The sequence below is a fragment of the Rousettus aegyptiacus genome, unplaced genomic scaffold (genome assembly GCF_014176215.1).
Source record: "Rousettus aegyptiacus isolate mRouAeg1 unplaced genomic scaffold, mRouAeg1.p scaffold_m13_p_1, whole genome shotgun sequence".
Lineage (NCBI taxonomy): Eukaryota > Metazoa > Chordata > Mammalia > Chiroptera > Pteropodidae > Rousettus > Rousettus aegyptiacus.
In genome coordinates this window covers 112,786,670-112,814,494 of record NW_023416284.1, presented here as the reverse complement: position 1 = coordinate 112,814,494, position 27,825 = coordinate 112,786,670, and the positions used below count along the sequence as shown (strand labels likewise).

At 33.3% G+C, this 27,825-nt stretch overlaps 1 protein-coding gene and 1 pseudogene across 9 annotated transcripts in view; one reads left to right on the top strand and one right to left on the bottom strand.

Annotated features, from left to right (window-relative positions):
• The window catches only part of PHF3 (PHD finger protein 3), a 69,035-nt gene that overhangs the window by 23,358 nt on the left and 17,852 nt on the right, over positions 1 to 27,825 (bottom strand). For 8 of the 9 annotated variants that reach the window (XM_036219104.1, XM_036219095.1, XM_036219090.1 and 5 more), the window contains 2 exons: positions 9,327 to 9,488; positions 3,476 to 5,261 (listed from right to left, as the gene is read on the bottom strand). In XM_036219104.1, coding sequence (XP_036074997.1) covers positions 3,476 to 5,261; positions 9,327 to 9,468 — 1,928 coding nt within the window. In that variant the 5' untranslated portion in view covers positions 9,469 to 9,488. Of the gene's footprint in view, positions 1 to 3,475; positions 5,262 to 9,326; positions 9,489 to 10,473; positions 10,667 to 27,825 lie in introns of all 9 variants that reach the window. The other variant, XM_036219098.1, reaches the window with a different exon arrangement.
• On the top strand, positions 2,032 to 2,150 carry LOC118605548 (annotated as a pseudogene).

Sequence of the window (27,825 nt, the reverse complement as noted above, 5' to 3'; positions counted from 1 at the left end):
CCTAATGGTTTAAGAGGGAGGGCAGTATGGGTCACACAACTAGACTTACTTTCCCATTTTCTGCTATCCTTGAATTTCTGATTACCAACAGGCAAAATCACTTCAGAAAAAGACTACAACTTGTATATTAGATCTTTCATTAAGAAAAAGAAAAATAAATATTGGGTGTTTATCTCTGGATCAAGTTAAGTGGACAAAGTCAGTATAAATCAGTTAAATGTGAGAGTTTGGAAGTAGCTGTTCTATGTTCATACACAAAATTTTTAAAAAGAACTAGGTCTACTCTAAGATAATTAAAAACTAATTTAAAACTCTAATCTTTCTGGCATAAGCCAAAATATATTCTTAGAAAATGTTCATGTTTCTTCAAAATAAACCAGAGGCAACTCCTGTTCTTAGCAAATTCATGTCATTAGTTCACTAACAATGCAACTGTTACAAGATGGGCCTTCAGCTCTGATAAGCATCTCCTTTCGGTGACACATCTAAACCACATTACTGTGAATGTGTGTATACTCTTTTCTAGGAAAGGATTCAATTCCACATAAACATTAAATAAAGGTTTTTGCCCCTGACAACCTAATATGCAGGGTGGGGGGGGGGGGGTTAATTTATCACTTGAAAGTCCTGAGGAAAACCAGAAAACATTTATTCTAGGAGAAAACTTCCTTCTCAGAAAAAGTTGAGTATAAAGCTATGAACCCATTCTGCTAAGATTTTTTTAAAATTTCATCCAATATACTAATCTTCTGTGAATGAGCAAGAAAGTGTAATGTCATTTAAAATGTAAATCTGTCTTCTGGAGAACTAGAAACTATACGGTAGAAAAATATGAAAAGACTAAAATTTCCTTCCAAAATACCGACTGGCTTATGTTTAAAAGCAGTTCAAAGACAACAAAAAACAAAAGTGTTAAATAGTTTGGTTTTTTAAATAATATGTATACTTTTGTTATAAGGCTGAATCAGGAAAATAAATGAAAGCAAAAAAAATAAAAAACAGCATGATGTATAAAATTGTTATAAAGTCAATACAAGTCAATACCTACTGTCTTTAGGATACAGTTGTTTATGGTGAAATATTACATTTGGCCATGCCATGAACAAATTTATATTAATAAATATAATCTCCAACTGGAGACACATCAGTTGTAATGCATGTAAAATGCTGAAGTTAAGTCTTTACAGAAGCAAAGGCTGTCAGTGTTAGAAAATGTCAGATTAACAAACAACTTTCACTGTGGTTAGTGTGTGAGATAAAAAATTGAGTGAAAATTATTTCCTGATGTCCTTCCTAATATTCATATTCTTATGCATGAATTAAAATAATAAAATTACATGCTGCATGACAGGTGCATCTTTTGAGTAACCTCAGTGTTTACGAGTACAATGTATTAAGGTAAAGGCTAATTAATATGTAAAGAAAAAAACAATCAATTATTTAGGGCTTTTTATTCACAAAATTGAAGTAATGTGTAATGGTACTTCCAAAATTGACTGTTTTCCAATGTTATTATATATTATTCATGTCAATTACATAAAAATGCACTTAAAACCCCTACACATCTAATATTCGAAGTCATTTTCCAGACTGGAACAAAGACTCTCAGTTTTATAGAGTAGATCCAAAAGGTAGCATTAGGTTTTAAAAAAAAAAAATCATATTAGGAAAATAACTGTTGATGTTGAAGTAACAATCATCATTAAAAAGTATGGGCAAATTCCTGAGGACCAGGCCATCATAATAGAAACTTATTCTATATATGAGCTACATTTTTAACATACTTAAAATGGCTTTCAACTTTATGCCAAAGGATCCTTTTAGACATCCATTCACTTTAAGGCTCCTATTCCATTACTCTGACCACATGTAATTGTGATCATTTTTAAATGAAACTCTGGCCAACAAAAAGGGCTGGCTTTAAAAAGTACATAAATGCACTGTCCCTCCCTAATTATTTTAGACCTAAAAATTTAGCAGGCCCACTTCAGAATATGTGAATAAGGTGTTTAAAATAAAAATCCATAAAGAGTCTACAGTCATGCTACCCTGAACAAGCCTGATCTCATCTGATCCCAGAAGATAAGCAGGGTCGGGCCTGGTTAGTACTTGGATGGGAGACCACCTAAGAAGACCAGGCACTGTAGGCATAAAAAATAAAAAAATAAGGGATGGTAAGCTGACAAGGTCCTTGTAATCTGTGAGGTCAACCAAGAGCTGCCTCACCTAAAAACAAAACAAAACAAAACAAACCATAAAGAACACGTAAGTGATGGCAAATGTAGCACTACATTCAAATAAGTCTCAATTTTTAAAACCTAGACTATGTTGTTGTTAAGTAACCACTGATGCTAAAAATAAGCTACAGGCCAAATCACAAATGAAGAAATCCTTTGATATAAACTTATTTTTTTACCAAAAAGCCCCCAAATCTCCTACCCACTCCCCAAATACCACTGCCCAAAAGCAAAATAATGTATTATAAAACACTTTACTAAACTGTCCCTTCCTAAAGAGTTTCATTTTTATGTAATCTGAAAGTGCTGGAAAAAGTCATTCTAACATTTACTTTCATGAGTAAGGACAATAGTACAAAGTTCAAGTTATAATGTTCTTTTATCATATCAACGTTGATAGAAGTTCCAGCAGGAATCTGACACTTGAACAGGATAATCTTGCAGCTGCGAACTCCACTTCATGTTTCCTTTCTTAAAAAGCTAGCAAATAAAATACAGGGCAGGAGGCAGTATCATAAAAGTAGGAAATATTGAATTCTAAGGAAAGAATGTCAAAGGACAGTGCTAAAATCACTTCTTAAAAGATTAGAATTCACAAGAAAGAAATCCTTCAAATCACTGAACATTCAAAAAGAAATACATGTTTTTACTCCATTCCATATTATATACAAAATTCACCTGGGTAATTTAACAGTTACTTTAGCTATCAAATTTCCTTCCAAGGTCATGTTTGATAGTTATGAAGTAGTGGCATTGTTAGAGTGTGTGTCATATTCCCCCCCCCCCAAAAAAATCTTCAAAAGAAAAATAAATTTGCATTATGACCTTCACACTTTATTACTAGGTTCTTCTCAAGCCGAATAAAATATATAACTTACAGACCCAAGACGGAGCAACAATTTTCTGATTAGCGGAAAGTTTTTTCCCCGGATGTAATCATTAAATTATATTCTCTAACTGGTTACAATGACAAAACATTTCCATATATATACTAGCTGTTGGTCAGGCTATGTTTTTAGAAATGTTCTAGGATGACATATTTGTAATTCAGTGGCTCCATGTTTCTATCATTTATCCAGGATTGATGTTTTGTTTCTGTAAAAGTCTTTGTATGTTAAATAATTCTTTTATAGAAATTTTTTCTATAAAAAAGTTCTCACATTAATCTCACTCTAATAAAAGCAGTTTCTCTTCAATGTACACATCACACATATACACACACAAACACACACACACACCTGTTACCATGTGGTTTTTTGCAAAACCCACACTGCTTGCTGGGAGTCCACATATATTTGCTTTCAAATGAAGAGCTATGATCTGAACCTTCTCTTTTTATGGTAGCTATGTTATCTGGAATGAACAATGGTGGCTCATCCAAAGAAAAACTTTTGCTGCTTCTTCTTTGGCGAGGTTGTAGGTTCTTCTCAGGTTTTTTTAGTTTTAGTTTATCCTCCTCCTTAAAATGTTCTATACCACCTGAATGTTCAAGTTCTTCCTTTATATGACTATTGGTTTTCACTGCTAGGGCCAGCTGCTGGGGTTTATGACACTGTTTCTGGCAGGCATGTAATAAATGTCCAGTCTGTGTAGGATGATGAAGTTCTTTAGAGCAACCAGGATGACCATGAAGTCTATCACTCAAAGAATGAGTTACAGGTTTAGCAATCTGTACTAAATTTTGATCTTGTTTTTTTTTAGATATAGCATGAGCTTGATTTTTCAAAGATTTAACCCCAGAATTGAAACTCTGAATCTTTGAATCCTTATCTTGTTTTTTTCTCACTTTGACTGGCCTGTGAAAATTTTGCTGAGATTCTGGTTCATCAGCATTTCGTTTCACACTTTTGACATTAACTTTAGTTTTGTTATGCATTAATTCATGCTTTGTTGCAACAATTTTTTTCAGAGTATCTGTGGTCATGTTTTGCTTAGAATGAATTACAAGTTTTGTGTGTTTGGACTTTATGTTTTTTGACTCTAAGCAAGAAACACTACTTGAAGGGCTGTTTCTGTCATCTTGAAGGTTTGCTGCTTCATGAGAATCCATTTTAATACTTTCAACAACATTCAACTGTTTTGAATTTTGGTCAGGCGCATCACAAAGAGTGTTTTCTAAAATATTACTTCCTGGTTCAAAAGCACTTGTATCAACCACCTCTAGATTTGAATTACCAAATTCAGTGCTCTCCAACTGCTTATGATTAGACTCTATGTCTTTACAATAACCTAATGGTTCTACTTCATTTCTATGAAGGGCGTTCTTAGCTTTATCAGAAGTTTCCATGGTACTCTTCAATTCCAAATTACATTCATTTACTTCATCCATAGAACTGGACAAACCTACAAGGTTTTTTTCAGTCTTATTTGGATTTGTATAAGCAGCATCACCAGAGAGAGCAACAGAAGATGCAGGTTCCTCAACAATTTGGTCGCCTTCATGGGATAATTTTACTGTTTCCTTTGATTCTTCTTCATCTTTTCCTTTTGCCCTCTTTTCTTCAACAACAGTCTCATCCATTTTATCTGAAGTAGAATCATTCTGGTCAGGTTCTTCTTTATCTGAAAACTTAAATAATGGGCTACTAACAGTCTTGATTTTACATTCCATCAGAGTTTCATTTTTCTTTTCTTCAATACTATCACAAGTCTCTGAAAGGAGTGGACAATTTAATTCATGAGATGGCACATTTGCCTTTCCTTGATTATTACACTTCTGCTTAGAATCTAATCCAGTATCATCCTCCATTTCAAGACAAGATGGCACTGAAGGATGACTTAAAGACACAGATACTTCTGGTACCGCTTCAATTTGTCCAATATGTCGGCTGCTCCTTCTGCTCTCTTTATGGTACTCAGATTTCGGTGATGTACAAGCTTCTTCTTTAATCTGACCCCTTTCCGGTTGTTTCACCCCTGCTTTAGGAGCAGATACAGTCTTCGCAGATGTTTTTTTTGTGCTATTTAAAGGTGCTGTATTTGAACGCTTGGCAATAGTGCTTTGTCGCAAACTTCTTACTTGTTCTATCACAAGGGAAAAAAATAAATAAAAATAACTTAGCTATTTTGCCATGTGTTTTTATTTTAATACAACTTAGAATATACTACTTTTTTATTCTGAGCTACAAAATTCATTTGATCATTTCAATGAAAATGTACTGAAGTTACTCATGATGGTGATTTTATATATATATATATATATATATATATATGTATGTGTGTGTGTGTGTATGTATATATATATATATATATGTATGTTTACCACAGTTCTATAAATTCTGGCAGAGATAAAAAAAAAAAAAAACCTCTATGAAATTTAGACTATTACACCTTACTACAGACAGAAATGTTTCGTCAAGTCTCTTTTCTATAAGAAGTAATCTAGGAGTAAAATGAGTTAAAGGAGTTTACATTAATACCCATCTTAAAAACAAAAAATAAGTTTACATTAATACCCATCTTAAAGTAAGACTACCAGAGAGTTTTAAACATTAAATATTTTTAAATATATAAAACCAAACAAATTCAGGTGCCAATGAAATTTGAACTAAACCACCTATTACAAAATGCATCTATGAGTTTTAAAGCATAGGCTCAAAAGAACTCTAATTCCTTTCTGAATATGCTTCACTTATACCATAATTTTTGTATTTGAGTTATTCCAAATATGAAGTATGCACTGGAGTATTAGACATAGGTCAACAAAAAGAAAAATTATAATTAAAAAGATTTAAACCAAGAAATTATATCACAAAAGAAAAATGAAAAAATATGAAAATAATTACAAAAGCTTCCCAAGTTTTAACAATGCTTCTAACAAAGATCTTAATTTGAGCTTTTCTTCCTTTCCCTATCCAGATGCATCTTCCAGGGGAAGGAGAAACATAAAGTAAAAAGAAACTGGAAAAAAATCTAAACATTAACTAAGTAGAAAAACAATCCACAAACTGAAATACAAAATAAAAAGTTATTTCCAAACCTATGCATATCCCATACCTCTGAATCAACTCTATATAAAAACTAAACAATACCATTTTTTTAAATCTCCTTTTTAATGCAAACCTTTACTACGCACCCATATTTACAACACTTCTCTAATTTGTCATACATCACTAAACTGTGAAACTCTAAAGTATCATATGTCCCATTTGTCTGTTAACAGTCCCAGGTGACTGCACACTTTCACTCTCAAGTGTTCCAGTTTGGACAAAAAATCATATGGCCATCCTAATCTTAGAGACCCTTCCTAAATCTCCCAGCACCTGGCACATTATTTAATCATTAGGTTAAGTACTCAACAACTTTTAAAAATTACTTAGTATATTATGAACATGTTCAGCTAAATAATATTTTTGAATAACTAAAATTTTAATGACATCAATATTTAGATGATTTTAAAGCTCTGAAGACAGCTTACAATAATTTACAGCTCTATTTTATTCATCTGCCCTGATATAAATGAACTTTTAACACCCATTTCCTAAGTGGTCGCTAAAAATGACAAATGAATAGCATATTCGACTGTGAAGGTATTCAGATAAAAAATGAGTTTGCACTGGTAACTGATTTATTGAGCAAAGGAAAAGTCACTTTTTCTCCTCTAATTATCAATTGCCTTACTTGGAAGCCTGGCTATATAGGCCAAAAATTATTTCTCTATAATGGTCATTTTATTTTTTTCATTTCTCAAAATCACAAATATAGGCCAAATAACTGATTAAAAATATAAATTGAGAAAAAAAACGATAAACTTAATATATGCATCTAAGTCAATCCACTTCTCAAAACCCCATTAAAGCAATAGAAAAGTCATGTATCTAAAAAGGAAAGAAAAAACAGGAGAAAACAGTGATAACTGTGGAAACCAAATAGATGATTAAGAACTAATGTAGGAGAACCCAAAAAAAGACAAATACTAAACTGACAAAGCTGGCAAGAACCAACACACTAACACTTCAAAAGACTTAGGAACTGGTGACCCTAGATGATTCTAAAGTAAGGATAAAAGCAAGTGGTTAACCTGAGGATGGGCTGAAAGCTATTTAAGAAGCAGTTAGAGCCCTACCACCCTCTCCCCAACTCCATCTGTGGAGCGACTCCCATTCCCTGGTCCTAATCCAAGACTGAAAGCTTATTCTCTGGAGAGTCTAAAACAGACTTTCTAGACTAAGGAATATCAGTTATAGATCAGAATGGAAGTAAATAAAATACACTGAAATGTGTGAGATGAAGCAAATGTGTATATACTAAAAACAGACATACCCTAGTTAACTTCTCTCACAGGCTCCCATAACATGCTAGCAATCTAATGAGCCAAAGAGGAATAATCTAAATTCTAACATCAGAGAAACCCCCAAAAAACAACACACCCAGATCACCACAGAGTGATGCTCAGGGTTAACAAAACCCAATCTACAAATTGAAATGTTCCTTAGAGTTTTAGTTTCTACTCCTAAACATGAGCAGACAATCAAGGATCAGCTATTCTGGGAGTCTCTTACAAAAAAAAAGTCAAAAAAAAAAAAATTACACCACAGAAAAAAATGAACTATATGAAAGACAACGAAAAACTTTTTAAAACACCATTAAGTACCATACAAAACACAACAAAAGTATGTGAACAAGACTAGAATGCTACAAAAAGGGATGTTCTCAAAACAAAAAAGATTCAGAAATTAGAAATGCAAAACTTGATGAAAAAGACAGAGTTGGAAAGTAGGCAAGATAAAAATAAAATAAAAAAAGGACTAGTCCATGCTATCAAACACTTGAATAGGAGTTTCAGAAAGCAAGAGCTGAGAAAGAAGGGAATTACCAATGAAAGAATTCAAGAAATTTCAACAACAGTTTTCAGACTAAAAGGACCTACTGAATACACAGATCAATACATAAACACACGTACACCAAGATACATTATCAGGAATGTCAAAACACTAGAGCTGAAGAGGAAGAGATTCTACAACCTTCCAGAAGAAAGTAGCTAACATAAGGGGCCAGGGGCAGGAGTGAACCTCTCAACAACACTGAAGTTAGAAAAACATAGAGCAACCCTTTCAAATATCTGAAGAAAAATGCTTTCTAACCCTGAACTCTATGTTCAACTGGACATGATCCCATTTCAAGAGCAGATTAAATACATCTGCAAACATACAAGATTTAAAAATATATATCATCGTGTTTCATTTCTCACGAAACTGCTAGAAGTAGTATGTCCCCAAAATGAAGGAGTTAAACCAAAATACTGAATGTAAGAATTGCAACACAGAACAGAATCCTCAGAATGGTAAAAGGATAAATAACAACTACACCATTAGGCTTAGAGGGCTAACACACTAGTCCAACAGGAACAGATATAAGGCTCCAAGATATTTCTTCAATAAAGTGAAAATGACATAATACTTAATACGCACAAAAATCTTTAAGAAAGATTAAGACAACTGGCAGAGGAGTTGGTCTATAATTACTGATATGTATGCAGAAAACTGTGTACAAATAAATGAATAAAACTATGAGCAAATGAACAAAACCTTATTAAATTAGAAATATAAAAAGCTGAAGAAGGGAAAAAAAGTAACTTTATTAAATAAATCATCTCTGATAGGATACAGAATCACAATAACATTAAAAAATTACTACTGCTCTGACAAAATTATATAGTAGATGGATGACAAAATGTACTTTTGTGTGATAGGGACAAAAGGAGAAAAGAATGCTAAATCTTCATCAACCAGAGTGGGAAGTCAATAAGTATCTACATAAGAAAATCAAGAAGTAGCAATATACATGCTACTTAGACACATGGAAATAAATATCAAAAAATTAATAAAACCGGCTAAAAGAGTTAATAATAGTTTCCTCTGGGGAAACCAAAAACAGGTAGTGGGGTGGCAAGTACTGGAGACTTATAGAACTAGTCAACTCTTTTAATTATGTGAATATATAATTTCAAGAAAAATTTTTAAAAATTATACCAAGAAATTCATTTAATCTCAAAATTGATTTTATCAAAATGCTCAGCAAGTTGATAATCTGTCACATCTGTCCCTACCTAAACCTTTGATGTTTCTAGGTAATCTTTGGAAGGATTACCTTGTGCCATTAAACGAGGTGATTTTCTTGGTGATCTCACTGAATTGTCTTCTACTTTGTCCCTCAAATTCCTGTTAGGTAAAATCAGTTCTTCTTCATCAATCGTATCATTGCCACTTTCTTTAACAACTCCTTCGTCCATAATATCGTCAAGACCAACAACTAGAAAAAAACAAAAACAATAAAAAAATTACTTCTAAAAATATGGGGGACATTAAATACTTAACCGCAGTACAGAAAATATGAGAGACAGTTTAATGGACTACTATGTAGTCCTGAAAATCTAGGTCTATTCCTAATATATGATATTGCAACTAATAAACTTCCAATTCAGTTTTACAAGCTTCTATCTTATGAGGTAACTAGTCAAAGAGAAGATCAGCTATAATCTTTCTTGATTTAACCTCCAATATCGCTCTCACTATACCTTTATAAACATCATAAGCAACTATACCTGAGTACTCAATTATTCCAATTTTGGTTAAAGTAATATAAGACTTTAATACCTTGAAAAGCTTGTAATATAGGTTTATGCTAACACCAAAAATTCTAGTTCTAACTGGAATTCTATTACTTAAAGACTTTATGCTACATGTATGAAAGTATCGTAGATATACTTCTTTAAGTAATTTTCTTTTTATTTTTCAACTGCATTTAGCATACGATATTAGTTTCAGATATACTTTTGAGCAGTAGTAAACAGACACACGGTTGGGAGAAGGCAGGAGAGGAAGAAAGGGAAAAGGAGAGAAATGGAAAACACCATGAAACTTCCTCCTCCCCCAAATGTTACAGAAAATGGTTAGGTTTAATATAGCTATGTAATTACGTTCTCCTAGTCAAAAGAGAGGTCCATTTAATGAGATGGGAAGATATGCAAAAGGAATGGGAAATACTGGAAAAAATGTAACACCGAAACACTCTACATTTTCATATAACTTATTTCTTTATATAACAAATGTACCTTAACTGACATACAGCAAATCTAAACGTGCAGTTGTATGAAATCTTATTAACAAAATGTGTTTAGATCAGAAGGCCTGAATTCAAATCCCTGCTAAAATACTTAAATAAAACTTGATCAAGTCACTTAACCTATCAGTTTCTTTATCTCTAAAATGAGAATAACAATACCTGTCCTACCTACCTCACAGGGCTGTTGTGAGGATCAAGTAAGATGATGTATGAGAACTCACTTTGTAAACTTTAGAGCACTATACAAATGTTAGTTATTATCTTCATCCTAGGGGTTAGAAGGAACCTCAAGAAGTTATCTAGTCCTCATCTTTGTATCCAAGTAGAACTTCATTTAAAAGAGCTCAACAAGATAGTGGTCTATCCTAAAATTTAAAGAGAACAAAATTCCTTATAAATACACTTTCAAATGATACAATCTTTTTGAAGAACAATTAGACAACAAACAGAATCACAAAACTGCTAATACACTTTGACTACAAAATTATAAAAAACAGAAGACAGAATGGATTATGAAAAAAAAAATACTGGCTAGAAAACATTCTATAATCCTTGTAACAAACAAATGAAATGCATGTGTATGTACATTTAGACACACAGAAAAAAAGATCAGCAGAAAAACATGAAAATTAAAACAGTTATTCTATAAAAGTATACTTTTTTTACTATTTTCTCATTTCCTGCCATATGCATGCATTACTCTCTAAAAACAGAGTATCACTATGCTATGCACTAAAAGCTTAAAGAAGAATACACTTTGATGGGAAAATTCATCAGGACCCATTTAAGATATATTAGGGAAGAAACAGGTGGAGAGTTGTTCAGTTAAAAAGCTATTGCACCATGATGGAATATTTATGTTGCCACACATTCACATACAGTCTCAAAGAATTTTTACCATTATATTAATAGTTCCGCCATGTTTACTTAAAGCAAAATTTAAAACTACTTTTCATCTTAATTTTATAGAAAAGCATATATACAATATATGCATTACAAATATTAATAGAAATGAATAGAGTAGGGACAAAAGCATCATAGCCTTCAGTCACTACCTCCAGTGGTAAGGTGGAAGAGGAATTTGGGTATTTTTTTATTATTGTTATATTGTCTGTTTTCCACATTTTTTACAATGAGCATGTATTTTGTATTGTATGATTAAAACTTGATTAATAACAGTGTTTGTTGGCAAGGAGTGAAAAGATATGTTATGAATTTTAGAGCTATAGGATTTACTAAGCCAAATCCAAAGATCAATTGTTAGGTTTTATCTTATTCTATTTTCTAGCAGCTTCTGAAATAGCTGATACTTCTCCCTTTCTTGAACCCCTTTCTCCTCACTTAGCTCCTGGACATCACATCCTCCTCTCTAGCCACTTCTCAATATTCTTTGATAGACTTCTTCGTCTACATGTCTACATGCTGGAGACATTAAAGGTTCAGTATTCCCATTTGTCTTCTTTATCTCTACTAACTCCTCCGTAAGTGATCTCATCCACTCCCATCTATACCTGGATAACTCCCAAAGTTATTTCCAGCCCCAACTCATAGCTGATCTCCAGAAGAATATAATTTGACATCTCCACTAGGTTGTATAATAGGTATCTCAAGCTTAACATACTGGAAATGAACAATGATTCCACCAATTTTCCCTCCCTTCAATGAAACTGCTCTTCCGGGGGTATTCCCAGCAATGGAACATCCATTCACTCACTCAGTTGTTCAAGCCTAAAACTAAACTATCCTTAGCTCCTCTCTCCTCATATTCCACATCCAATATCCTGCTAGTTCTATACAAAATATACCACTCGTCTGACATTTACTACCTCCACAGCTAACATTCTACTTCAAATCACCATCATCTTTCATCAAGACTATAAAATTCTCCTAGTGTCCTAGGTTCCTCTAGTGCCATCAACCCCTGCACCCCCCCCCTACAAAGTTTATTCTCCCAGTCATCACTGTGATCCTTCTAATATATTAAGTCATCATGCTATCATTCTTCTGTTTAAGACCCTCCAAACCCTTACCAATATCCCAAAGGGTCCTAAGAAGATCCTCCTCAAACAACTTCTCTGACATATCCCCTTCTCTATGACTCAATCAGCACCAATCACACTGGCCTTTCCTGCATACAGGAAAGCATAACACCATTTCAGAATCTTTGTACTTGACATTCCCTCTAACTGAAGAATTTTTCTCCCAGATATGCATATGGTTCACTGTCTTGTTTCACTAGTTTCACTCAACTATCACCTTCTCAGAAAAACCTTTACTAACGATTTATCCAAAACAGCACACTCTCTCTCTCATCGCTGCCCACTAATCCTTAGCATACATACTTTATCCCTTAAGACAGGCGTCTCCAACCTTTATGGCACCAGGAACTGGTGCTCCTATGAGAATCTAATTAATGCCTGATGATCTGAGGCAGAGCTGAGGCAGTGATGCTAACACTGGGGAGCAGTTGCACAGATGAAGTCAGCTCACTCTGCCTGCCACTGCCACTCACCTCCTGCTGTGTGCAGCCTGGTTACTAACAGGCCATAGACCAGTACCAGTCTGCCACCCAGGGGTTAGAGACCTATGCTTTAAGACATGTTTTGCCATACAATCAAATATTTGTTCCTTAACTGTCTTCTCCACTAGAATGTAAGTTCTACAAGTCAGGGACTTTATCTCTTCTTTGTTGCTGAAACTTCGAAACCCAGAAAAACCATCTGGTATACAATAAGACACTCCAGAAATATTTGAATGAAACACTTAAAGGAATGAAGGCGCCAGGAAAATGGAAACGTTTATGAGAAAAAATAAGGTCTCCATTAACCAAAAGATAAACTGGAAAGAAATTTAGAAATAAGGTTATGACTTCACTTTTTTGGATATATTTGGATATATTGATGTTTCTTTTGAAACATCAAGGTAATGTAACATGACAAAAGAAGAGTAAGGAGAATTTCAAGGAATTAGAATCAGGAAGGTTAACTGCTATAGAAATAAAAAAGGGAGAAAAATCCATTAATTGACACAGAAGCAGAGAGTCAAACAACAAGAGGTTTAAAAAGCAAATAAATGAAGAATGGCAACTACAGTCTTTTATTTTTAAAAAGTGTAATTGCAAAAGACAGAAAAGACGAGTTAAAGGGATAAAAGATGGTTTTTCTATATAAGTGACAGAAATGGGGAAAAAGGTGAAGTAGGCAGAATCACCCTCACAGTGAGATGAAGGAATAGGAATGAAGAGAAAATGGAGCAAAAGAGGGAAATGGAGAGAGGGAAGAAGAGGAGGGGAAAATCAACAGAGATCTGAGCACATTTGTGTGTGCTGGGAAATAAGTTATAAAGTAAGTGCTGCCTTGAGGTACCATCATCAGGCAAAATAAATCAACAACCTACAACTGGAATAATACTTAAGACCGCATTTGAGATGTTTCTCAGAGGTGTTTCCAAGAATACAGCCTTTTGTGTACTCCTCCTTCTCCTGACAAAATATTTCCTTCATCTCAAAAAAGGCCATCTCTACATTAAACCAAGCTCTAGACTGTATCCAACATTTCCAGGGCTCTCATGCTGACCAAGGCTTGCTCTCCTGCCAACAACTAAAGGACATAATTAACTTTCTGGTGTCTCAAATTCTTTTATAAAATGGAGGTACAAGTGGTCACAGGTTTGCTGATGATCAATTAATTTGTGTAAAGGGGGTTGGAACAGAATCTGGCACTTAGAAAGCCCCATATTAACAGTTAATTTTTGTTTCAGAGTCTCCCTGCCTTTTCTCAAGGACCTCTCACACCTCCCCCTTCCAGGGTTATAAAGCAAATTAAAATTCATTATTTGATCCAACTTTTATAAAAGGTGGCCAGTTTTGTTCAAAACACCCACTAAAATGGGAACTTTGGGTTATGGGGGAAAAAAATAATGTCTTGAATTGTTTAGGAGGTAAGTATACTGCCAGTTGGGCCATGCAGCAAAAAAACATGCTTCTTTTACTCCCTTCCACATTCCAGAATTAGGTATTATTCTCATTTGGAAGTTTTGGCATAAAATCTATACTTATACTCAGAAATCTTCTTGAGCCTAAATTTAAATCATTTTAAAATTTTCCAGCCCCCATCCCCAAAGAGCCCTAATTATATGTGCTGAGCTCTGATGCCAGTCAAGTCTATGTGAAGTCCTCCTAACACTGACTGATACTATTTTATTTCAGACTATTTGGATCATTCCAATCTATCGTTTTGGCAAAAGGGATAAATGAGATAAGAAGAAAATTAAACTATTTCAAGTTAAATTTCCTAAATTTCTGAACAACTGAGATTCATTTAAATACACAAAAAAGGAGAACCACACAAAAAAGGAGAACCACTGTACAGTAAGGAATTCTTCACTTTTGATATCCCTTAATTCATGCTGGCAGTACAAAGGGCAAACTCAACTCAACTACTTCTAAGACAGTTATGTCCTCTATTATAAAAGTTGGCATTAAGTATCAGATTTGAGAAAAAAACTAAAGAACATGGTATCTTTGCAGAGTCAATAAAGGTTAGATATCTATTTTATAGGGCTTGTGTGTTGAAATTGACAAAGAAAATACATAAATGTGTCTTCTTAACAGAGATCCACAGCATTCTCCCATTACACTGCAGAAGACCACTCAGCCTCTGCTTAGCCTCCCTTCGAGTTCTTTCTTTCATGGATGATTCATACAGTTATTCCAAGAGGAGGCTGTGACATAATATACCACAATCAAGTTATATGTTACAATTCATCACCTGGGGATAAATTTATCATTTTTAGATATAAGCATATTCATAATTTGAAAAATATAAGTAATACCATTATACATATTTTTTCCTCTTCGATTCCTTCTTTACAGTAAACTTTAAAACAAAGGTTTACTTAGTCAAAGAAGGCAAATATACATATTGTACATATACTTAAAATATACTTTACTATTTTATATATGATGACTTTCCATAAAGAACTTCATATTAAGTCTCAATAAGAATTCACTGGCACCAGCTTCAGATTTTTAAAAGAAACATGGTTACTAAAAAAGCTTGAACATTTCAGATGTGTATACTGTACTGCTTTCTTGTATTTGTTTAGCTTTGTCTACTCTCCTATTCGTCTTAATGTGTTTTTCTCTCAATAATTTATATGAAGTTTTTGTCATATCTGTTACCTATTTAATGCAAGAATTTTCCCTTGTTTACCTTATTTTAGTATTATTTGTTGTCAACCAAAGTTAATTTTTCTTCGGAATGCTGTCTTAAATTACTCCAACACTATTAAATTATCCAATCTTTATGCTGTAATCTGTATTTAACGCATTCTAAAGTCATATTTAAATTGCACAAATATTTCAACTTTTGCCAAACTCAACTTCATACTTTAGAAAAAACTGGCCACTATTTCATGGAAAGGGGTTTTTCTACCAAATGAGTCTAAAAGAAAAACAATGGGTTAAAACAAAATAAAAGTTTCTTTACTGCAGATTTTCAGTCTTCAATATGCTAAAGGGCATTATATGAGAGAAAGAACTACATGTGGTATAGTGTGACTGTTTCCCAAGCTCTACATCCTCTCTTCCCCACACTCTCATACCCCAAAACCACATACATCAAAATGATATTACTTCAGAGTAGCTTTTTCCCTTTCTTATTTGCATGTTCTAATCTGTCTCACCTTAAAAATATTTTGTTTAAAAAAATGTGTAATAACATATATTGAACGCCTAGAAAAAGCAGCTAGAAATATATATACTAAACAAAGGTTTTCTGTGCAGAAGGTAGTGTAATATTATTGGTGTCACGTGTTTTAAGTTCTTTTTTATCAAAGGTATACATGCATATGGTTTTAGCCATCTCTAGTTCCATAAAGTTCCCCTCCACTTCCACACTGATTCTCAATAACTTCACTGGGAAAATGTAGATTTTATCACCCTTTACTGAAAGGTTGCTATGAAAATTGAATAAATTAATGTAGCTTCTAAGACAGTGCTTAATATGCAGACAATAATATCTTAAATAAGTGGTAGCCATTATTAGTATGTCCTGGCAGATCTTTTCAAATAACTTTCTACAGTCCTAAATGCCCTTCATCTGACCCTGTTCAACTGTCTAAGTAACTGCTCTTATTGCCAAGATTATTCTATCAAGCTAATGTAAAAGTGAAAAAATTTCCTAAAAATTTAACATTTTAATTCTATCCTAAAATAATATAAATCATTTACCTTTATTGAGCACCTACTATGTGTCACATGCAGGCCTAGATTATTCTAGATACAAATGATACACAATTCTTATAACAAAATAGTCCAGTTTTTTCAACAAGTAAATATCAAGGTAGGGAAAACTAATATGGACTGAAATACAAACTAGCATTAACTTACACATCAACCAATTAAATATATTGACCTTATTTAAATTCTGATTCAAACTGTAAAAAAATAATAATGTTAAAGAAACCAGATAAAACTGAAAGCTGACTACATGTCTGAAATTAGTCTTTAAGTGTTTTAGGCAGGATATTAATGTAGTTATTTTTTCTTTTAAATAAAGAATTCTTTAATTTAGGGATACATGCTAACATTAACGTCACTGATAGGTTTTGCAACTTTAAGCAAAACCACAAGTAACAAAACCAGTTTACCAACAGACTATTTGATATAAACAAGAGTTAGGTTCCTACAGCATCTCATCAATATTATAACAAAATGACATTATATTAAATTACATTATTTAAGGACATACTATATATGATTTCTGGGCTATGCTTCAAAATAATCTTGGGTGCAACGAGAGGAGGAAAAATGAGTGGAGTATAAATGACACAAGACCAACTATTAACTGTTGAAGCTAAGTAACAGAGACATAGAGGTTCATTTATTATTCTCACTACTTTGATGTTTTCTATAAAATACATTTTTTTCAAAAAAGTTTCTGTGAAGCTTTAGTTTAATGAAGGTGAGACAAATAATATAGTATGTTAGATAAATCATATGCATAAAAGAAAAGAGTAATAGGGAGACCAGAGCGGGAACAAAGGATAGTTTGTAATTTGAACTAAAATCGTCAGGGAAAGCCAGGGATAACTGTCTTGGTTGTTCATTACACAACAGCTGCTGGCCCAGCAGAAAAGTAAAGACTGAAATCCAGGACTCTGTCTGCTCTTCAAGCTGTGCGCAGGAGAAAGGGTGCCTTTCCTATTTCCCAAAAGGTACTCTATAGGTTAGGAGGAGCCTAGCGATAACATTGCTGAGGTGACTTTTCAGCAAAAAGCCTGAACAAGTTAAGTGAACAGCTTTCTAGTTGGAAGGCACATCAATTATCTAGACCCTGAAGCAGGAGCACGCTTAGGCTATTAAAAGGAATAGAATGGGGGCAGGTCTATGAGGCTTGATTAGGGAAAGAGACAGGGAGAACAGCAAGTAAAATTAGAGAGGTATCCAGGCAAACTGAGGATGATCTTGTAGGCCAGAGGACTTCAGCTTTTTTCCTTTATGCGAAATGGAAAGTTCCCAGAGCACTGTGAAAATAAGAGCAATGGGGCCTAACTTTTTAAAGGATCACTCTAGGTGTTCTTTTGAGAATACACTGTAAGAAATCCCAAGGGCAGAAACAGGGAAGCCCCTTAAAGGCTAATGCAATGATCTAGGTGAGAAATGGTAATGGCCAAGACCACAGTGGCAGTGAAGAAAGTGAGAAGTGCAAATGGCTAGATTCTTGGTGTATTCTAAAAATAAAGCCAACAGGATCTGCTGACCAACTGAATATGAAATGTGAAAGAAAAGGATAAGTAAAGAATGACTGCGAAGTTTTTTGCTAAGCAATTCAAAGGGAGTTGTCATTTATAGAGATGGGGAAGTAGGCATCAAGAGCTCAGTTTTCAACATTAAGTTTAAGATGCCAAATAAACATCAAAGAAGTAAACAAAGGAGTCTAGAGTTTAGGCCAGAAGACTAAGGACACCCGCGCGCGCGCGCACACGCACACACGCACACACGCACGCACACACACACACACACACACACACACACTCGTGGATGTTAGATTACAGTTTCTTAAGTTACAAATTGGGTAATATCACCACAAAAGTGAGTAGGCAGAGATTTCTAAAATGATGCCTAAAATCTGAACCTTGAGATACTCCAGCGTTTAGCAGTCAGGAAGATACAGAGGAAGAGCCAAAGAAAACTGAGAGAAAGAAGACAGGAAGGTAAGAGAATAACAAAGAGAGCTGTAAACCAAAGATCAAGTGAATAAATAAATCACCTCAAAAGCAGAAATCAACTGAGTTAAATGACACTAATACATAGAATAAAAGAGAAATGGTCTTTGGATCTGGTAGCCATGATAGTAATGGGTAAGGGAGAAATCTGAATTTGAAGGAGAGATTTTAGGATAGAGCGCATAGAAAATTCTTTCCAGTTTCTTTTTTTCTTTTTCTTTCTTCCTTTCTTTCTTTTTGTTTTTGTTTTGTGAATGGAGCAGAACAGAGCAATATAAATATACTAATGAATAAATATAAAAGATGATGTGGAAACACTGAAATTCAATTGTAAGGATGATAGAGTATACACTTTCTTCTTTTCAATTCTACCAACCACAGACAAAACAAAAGGTAGAGCTGGATATCCGAATCATGTTAACTATAAACCATTTCTATGAAAAACAGAGAATAGAAACCTCAGTTCAAAACATGAAAACCTAATTTCATAAATATCTAATTTCGTAAATCTAAATAAATATCTAAATATACGATTATCAAGGCTATAAATGTACTAAATGTTTTTTTTTAACTACCAGACAACAAAGGTTATGAAATTAAGGAAAATACTGAAATATACATACCAATTTTTTCCCCCTCTTTAATACCCTGCTTCCCACTTCTCCCCCTGACCTACGGATGTGCCATTTTCCCTTAAGAACTGGATCTCTGAGGGCAGAGCATCTCCTCCCACACGCTCGCAGCGTGCCCCTGGGGCATGGTGCACCCAGGCTATGGTCCGTGGCTCCACCTGGAGTGCAAATCCAGAACCGTCAGTGTGTAAAGCAGACATGCTAACTGCTACACTATGGAGCCACCCCTACATACCAAATTTTTAATTGGATTAGCCCCACCCCATGTTTCTAAAAACAAGCAGAGAAAAGGCACCTGTACGCAAACTGGCCAGTTCTGGAAAACCTACAGTGACCAGGTCAACATTTGTTAATACAAGCTTGTGTGTTTGGGGAGTATCTGGGAGTCCTCAGTTGCTTAAGGATTTGCTTCTTGTTTTAACTTTTTATTTCTTAGGTTTTTCTTTTTTGTGGGCCAGTACATAATAAAATCATTGCCCCACAATTCATTTCCACAGTCCACTAAATTACAGACTCACTTGAGTGAAAAACTAAATATGAATGTAATCAAGTAAACCCAACCCAAAGAGATACTAGAACTATTCAGTAACAGTGGACTGCTTTAATTTGACAAAAAGGATTGACTAATCACCAAATAAATTAATATGTACTTTTCATTTGCTAAAATGTACTTCACTTAACCAATATATTCAAAAGGCTGACCATTACGTATCTCTACGGATGCTGACACTTAATGTCAGCTATACAGAGAGGTCTCCTGCCCTAACCAGCCCAATTCAAATAAAACACGGCCTCCACCATCAATCAAACAACCAGACATCCTCTTTCCCCTTCCACTTTACTTGGAAGGTCCGTGAGGACAGGTAATTTTGTCTCAACCATCACTATATCCCTCCAGCACTGAAAAGACGCAGCACATAATGGGAATGCAATAAATATTTGTTAAATGAACAAGCAGTACCATCTACTTTTATGCCAAAGCAAATCATTATATCTTATAATTGCAGAACCGTGCTATAAGTGGCCGATACTTGGAGTGCTATTAATAAGAATATTACCATAAAAAGAAATCAGTTGGAAAAAAATGTGACCCTCTTATAATATAGTTCTTAACCAGTATTTATTGAGTTTCGCATTTCAAAGAATCAGATCCCAACTAGGCACTTTGTTTTATAACACTTTGTTTTTACTCAAATATAAGAGAAAACCGAAAAAACAAAAAGTTCAAGGCTTAACAAAACGTTCTTAGAGAATTACATATTTATCAGTACGTAAGACTTAAATACTTAACATCCCTAATCCATAGCAGCTCAAGAAAAACTTTAATGGTATATGCAGCATTAAATAGAATGTAAACTCCCTAAGGACAGGAATTTGTCATTTTGCTTTCTAACATACCTTTAATTCTTAGAACAGCAGCTGAAAACATACAGTGTCCAGCCTTTAGAACAACTTGAATGAAAATGCACAAATATATACAAACATTTCATGGTTCCCAAGTTTCTATCTCAGATTAGAACCTATACATTAAACGAGACTCTAAGCAGGAGGTTACCCTTAGCAAGCAAAAGAATCAGAATAAAATACCTCTACTCCATCACAGTACTGTTTATTGACCACTTGCAGAATTCCAAGAATGCTAACAGCTTATAAAGCACAAATTAGAAGGACACATCCGAACATGGAACAAAGAAACAAAAAGCTATTCAGAAAGACAGCATTTTTCAGGGTATGTACATAGCAATCAAAGACTCTTTAGGAATATAACTAACAAAGTCGGTGTCTAAAATAAACTTTGATCAAGTATATTAAATAGACCTTAAAGACACAGTCTCCTATTTACGACTGTATCAAAAAGAATAAAATAACTAGGAATAAATTTACCAAGGAAGCGAAAGATCTGTACACTCTTAAGACACTAATGAAAAAGTTGAAGGCACAAAAAAAGAAAGATATTTCATGGTCATGGGTTGGAAGAATATTATTAAATGTCCATACTACCTAAAACAAAACATACTCAATGCAATCCCTATAAAAATTTAATGGCATTTATCAAAGAAATAAAATTTTTTCAAAATCCTAAAATTTATATAGAACCACAAAAGACTCCAAGTAGTAAAGTAATATTGAGAAAGAACAAAGCTGGAGGGCATCACATTTCCTGATTTCAAGCTATATTAGAAAGCTATAGTAATCAAAACTGTATAGTACTGGCATAAAAACAGACACACCGATTGACAGATAAGAACAGAGCGCCCATAAATAAACCCATGTATATATGGTCAATTAATTTATGACAAAGGAACCAAGAATATACAATGGGGAAAGGAAAGTTTCTTCAATAAACGATACTGGGAAAACTAGACAGCTACATGCAAAAGAATGACACTGGACACCTACCTTATCCTACAACATACACAAAATCAACTAAAAATGAATTAAAGACTTCAACATAAAACATGAAACTATTAAAACTCTTAGAAGAAAACACAGGGAATAGCTACTTGGCATCACTCTCTGGCAATAATTTTTTGACTCTGACATCAAAAGTAAAGGTAACAAAAGCAAAAGTAAAAAAACAAGGGGAGCTACATCAAACCAAAAAGCTTCTTCTATACAGCAAAGGAAATCATCAATGAAATAAAAAGACAATTTATAGAATGGAAAAAAATATGTGCAAATCATATATGTGATAAGCGGTTAATAAAATATATAAAGAACTCATAAAATTCAAGAGCAAAAAATAATATATGAAATATTTAAAAACTAATACAATTTAAAAAAATTTTTAAATGGGCAGATGAACAGAAAATAAATTTTTCCAGACATACAAATAACCAACAGGTACATGAAAAGAGTCTCAACGTCACTAATCATTAGGGAAATGCAAATCAAAACCACAATGAGATATCACCTCACACCTGTTAGAAAGAAAGACAAGTGTTAGTGAGGATGTGGAGAAAAGGGAACCTTTGTGCACTGTTGGTAGAAATGTAAACTGGTGCAGCCACTATAGAAAACAGTAGGGAAGTTCCTCAAAATATAAAAATGGAACTGCTATATGATCTAGCAATCCACAGCTGAGTATATACTCAAAGTAAATGAAAAAAAAAAAGGATATTGAAGAGATATCTGCACTCGCATGATCACTGCAGCATTAATCACAATAGCCAAGAGATGGAAACAACTCAAGCGTCTATCAACAGATGAAGGGATAAAGAAGACCTGGTATATATATACAGAATGAAATATTATTCAGCCATGAGAAAGAAGGAAATCCTGCCATTTGGAATAACAAAGATGGACCTTGAGGGCATTATGCTAAGTTAGATAAGACAGAGAGAGAAAGACAAATACTGCACGATATTATTTATATGTGGAATAAAAAAAAAGTTAAACTTACAGAAATAAAGGATAAAAAAGTCATTACCAGAGATGGGGGCATGTGAGAAATAGAGGTAGAAGGTGATAAAAGAATACAAGCCTTAAACTATAAGATAAATAAGGTTTGAGAATCTAACGGAACATGGTGACTGCTTGTTAATACCACCGTGTTATATAACTGAGATGGCTAGGAGAATAAGACTTCAATGTTTTCACACACAAAAATAAAATATGTGAGATGATGGATATATTAACTAAATAGAAGAATTCTTCCACAATGCACATGTATATCAAATCACCACAATGTACACTTTAAATGTCTTACAATTTTATATATGTCAATTATACCCAATAAAGCTGAAAATTTTTTAAAAGATGCAACCCTGAAATAATTTTAGAACACATAAAGAGAATTATTAGAACTTGGAACGTAAGAAGAGAATTCTAATAAACATAAATATACCCAATAAACTTAAATATACCTAGATAACGGTCTTTTCAAACTGCAAAAGGGTATAAGAGGCTTCAGTAATATAACTAGATAGTAGTTTCTTGATTACAACTTGAACAAACCAAATAAAAATGATATTGTGGGGACAAATGGCAAATTTGAATGTGGTCAGGATATTAGATTTTTGAAAACTGTTTATTTTGTAAGTGTGATTATAGTTGTTATGCAGAAATCATTTGGAGGGATGCATGATGAAGTTCAATTAGATAGAAAGATTGGATGAATGAACCCGTAAACTATAAATAGATGAAGCAAATACAGCAAAACATTAATAGTTGAATCTTCGTGATGGTTAAATATGTGTATACTATACTGTCTTTCTGTTTCACTATGTTTTAAATTTTCAAAATACAAAGTTAAATTTTTAAGAAAAAATTAACACTAAAGATAAAATATATCCTTAATCAGATATCTAAACAAAATATATGTGATTTACAGTCCACTTTGTTACAAACATTTAAAGTGACAAGAAAAAGTAAGTAAAAGAAAAATATTGGTAAGAAACTAGTAAGATGAAATAAAGGATGACATTAGTACTCAGAATGAGAAATATTTACATTTTATTAGGCATTCTGATTTCATGAAGCTTTGAAGTCAAAGTCTGTAAGGTTTAGCAAAACTTCAGGGGAAAATGTGGTCAGTATACATTTAAAAAGGACTACCTCTAAATAAAATACTTTACCATTTTAGTAGATACCCTTATAGCAGCTTTTATTAGCCCTGAAGTATACATTAAGCAGGTAGTCTCCTAAAGAGTACATTCGAAATCAGTGTCCAGGAAGAAAATATTATTATGTATATTAACTGTTACCAAAAAACAAAATGAAATTAAACTTTACCAAGATTAAATCAGACTGACACTAGTATCCTTGTTGGATACTCTTTAAACTGTCAGTCACAATATATCTAGACAGAGATATCCAGAAGGAAGAGCGAGAATTCACAAAGCGGAGCTGACACCTTTTATGTATTCGTTTGCCTTCAACAGTTTGCATTTTTACAGATGTCTGTCATCATAGTTCTTTTTACATTAAAAAAAGACTTACAAACATACTGTTTACAGTAGCTTTAATGAAATGGTAAACAACTATTAAAATCTTTATACCACACAGAGGTTCTCCATTAATTCACAGAATAAACCTTAAGAATTGTTATACTTAAGGGTGAGTTATACATTTTTTTAATGAGACAAATGTTTTACAAACAAGACAGTGCCTTTTCTATTATAAGCAGCTGTGATATGTCATATTGAAAATTAAGCACCCTTAACCTGTCCCTCTGAATAAAGGCAACATTTTAATAAGAAAATTGGTCTTCTAAAAGAAACAGGCAAAGGAAATTGATATTTAACAATGTTTCCATCATTCTGTGATTTATGACTAAAAATGAAATGTGCCACTTATCTATAAAAATTCTTACTGGACACTTTAAAATTTTTCCAAATAAAACCTTCAGTGTTTGAGCTCAAATGATAAATATTTTAAAATGTGATAACTTCCTATTGGCTTAAAAGAACAAAAGAAACTTTGAAGACAGCAGAAAAGTTCCAATTTAGCTGCAAATAAAAACCTTTGTATACTTGATAGGAACAAAAAACTAGGATTGTGACTTGATACTAGAGTAAATTTCTTCCATTTAAATATATGTATCTTTCTTGAGTTCTTTTCATTCATGACAGCCGTTAAAATAAAGTATCAAAATAAACCCAACTTAGAACCAGATGTATACATTGTAACAGAATGACAAGATAAAATTTTCAAAAACAAGTATGTTTAATCATACTATACTCCAAAACAGTTCTTGTACAATTGATGTTAATTAATAATTTTTATATGTAAATATCGCTTATGTTATTGATAGCTCATCTTTTTAAAATATATCTATTGCATGTTATATAACAATGTTTTAGCAAAGTAGGACAAGTATTTTTAAAAAATACAATTGATGAGTACTCAAAAATGTCTTACTGATAAACATGAACAGTCAAAAAAGTTTGAATATCATGATCTTCATGAAATGACATCTTAGATACACAACAAGCAATTATGACACACACCCGTTCAAGGTGAAATACAATAATCTAATCTCCCTCTAAAATTTCTGATATGAGATGATCATCATCTATGAATAGAGACCTGAATTTGTGAACTTAGACCCAAGCAAGTTTTATTAGTTAGAGGTAAAAAAACAGATATGCAGTGCAGAAAAGTCTTTGACAAGTGAAACAGAATCAGATCTGAAAACAGGCCCAGTATTCAAACCTCGCAGGACGATCTGTGAGCTAGGGTGAGCTTACCAATAAAACTTCTGATCTTAGCCTCCTCACAGAGTGAACAAAAGCCATGCCTGAGATGACTAGCTATTGCCCAATATTCGTTCAGTGATCCTTCTTCATTCATTAGAATTCCTGTTTTTTAGCTGGACACACTGTCAACTAAAAATAAAGACTATACTTTTCCATCTACCTTACTGCTAGAAGTGGTCACAAGTTATGGCCAATAGAATGTAAGGTAAAATGGTACATGCAACTTTGAAGATATGATCGTAAAAGAAGAGGGCATTCCTCCCTCTTCCCTCTTTCCTCTTTTACTGACTAGAATCCAACCTGATAGCTGAAGGAGCCACCTAAACTATGAGGTAGGTGAACCTGGAAACAGGGATCATACCAGTTAGTTCAAGTAGAGGAGCTCAAGTCACTGACACTGTGGAACTCCATATCAGCTATCCGTTACCACTTTCTGAGCTAATACATGACAAATTTCTTTACATCACTGTTATTTGGAGTTTTCTGTCACTTTCGGCTTAATCTAATCCTAAACCAAAACGTCAACATTTTTTATCAAGGCAACCCAGGGAGTTACAAATCTATGACAGACTAGGAAAAGAACAGACAGCCCGGAATAGGGAAGGCATTTCTGAGGTCAGCCAGGAGGATGAGGATGCATCATATAGACCTATGATTTGGAGAAATCCAAGCAACTAGCTTTCCAAATTCTCAAATAACAGGGATCAGGCAAGGCCAACGAATAATGAAATTCAACCCCAGCTAAAAGGTACACCTGTCTGTAGGATAGGGAGGGTTGGCCAGGGACAAGGCCCTAAACAAGCTAATCTCCCTCTTGGGCCACTAAGTCAAATATTCTTATCTTAGAGATCCCACAAGAAAAATCAGATACAGTTCTCTATCTTTTATTGGAATTCATTTTTAATCAACATCCACAAAACACAGCAAAGTGCTTAGATTTTATTATTCATTTTTTTCATGATAAAAAAAGGTAAATAAAATTATGGCGTTAATTAAACAAGGGAATAAAAGATCAAAACGAAGGTCAAGAAAGTATTTGATCAAGTAGCCTTCATTTTCTTTATACCAAAATTGTTTTTAAATTTTAAAGCAGAATAATTCACTATTTTAAAGATTAAAAAATCACCTATTCATAAACCATTTCATGTTAATAAATATGTTAAATACCAGCTTTTGTACATTTAATAATATTCTGATTATGAAAATAAGTACATTTGATCAAGTTGGTATCACATTAATAAATTAATCAAATTAAGAGCCCTAATTTTTCAAACTGCAAAATCATAGAATGTTAGTCTTTTTGCCCAAAGAATACCCATTATCCACAGAGAGTACCATAAAACTTTTTTTTATTCCACTAAGTTAAAACGTACTAACATCCAACAACTGCAAAATCATCTGCATTAGAAAACATCTTTTAATAATGCAAATAGTTCTGGAAATGTTAAAGAGCTATCAATCACCTTTAAATTAGGTGATTCTAATAAGCTTACTTGCTTAAATGCTGAGCTGAGATCACAGGAAATGTATAAAAACAAAGTTTGATTATAGATAAAGTAAGTAGTTAATCCTAGAGGGGGAAAAAAAACCTTTTTTCAGATAAAGAATGAAGCTGAAAGACATTCAGCTGGGAAGAAAGGAAGAGGTAGAAAGGTGAGAAAATTCAGAAAATAAAATATGAGCTGGTCAACAACAAGCATATAACACTTCGAAATGTTCCAGGATAAGGTGTTTAAAAACACTTTTCTTTCATGCGTCTGCACAAAACCAGGACTCAGAGGTCAGGCTCATTCTATCATTCTAAATCAACAAAGTTATGGTTTTAAAAGACAAATGAAAGCTAATTTGGAAATACGACTGTTCCTAACCTTAATGAGAAATGTAAATTCAAATTAATATATCTTCGGAATGTATTCATGTCTGTTAGGATCTTTTTAACTATTTCAGATATTTGATGTGTATTCTTTTCAAAATACTGTGCCAGCCCCATTTATGAAGTTTACATTTTTAAATAGCAAAAAAATTTCCTCTGATGACAGTTATAAAATTATCAGATTAAACTTAGCTCTAGGAAAATACTTTGTATTTCTGACACAAAACAGATTATCCTTCTACTTTTTTGTAATTAAGTACACCACCACCAATAACCACAAATAGAAGAAATCTTAGACTAGTTCTTCAAAGTTGTAGTCTTACAATGAGATTTGTCAAATATGCTGTTTCTCTTAAGCAAATTAAAAACTATTAAAATAACTCCGATGTAATCAAGTGACCATCAAACATCATTTTAAATAAAAAACATATAAATATACATTATTCTCTCTTAAACTATAGCAGGCCTCTGTCCACACAACATAAGGGGTCGTGATTTACATTTTATTCTCAAATTGGTACCTACTAGAGTTGTGCAACCCAACTAGTAAAATGCTCTCATCTTAATCTTAAGACTCTGGTTACAGGTAA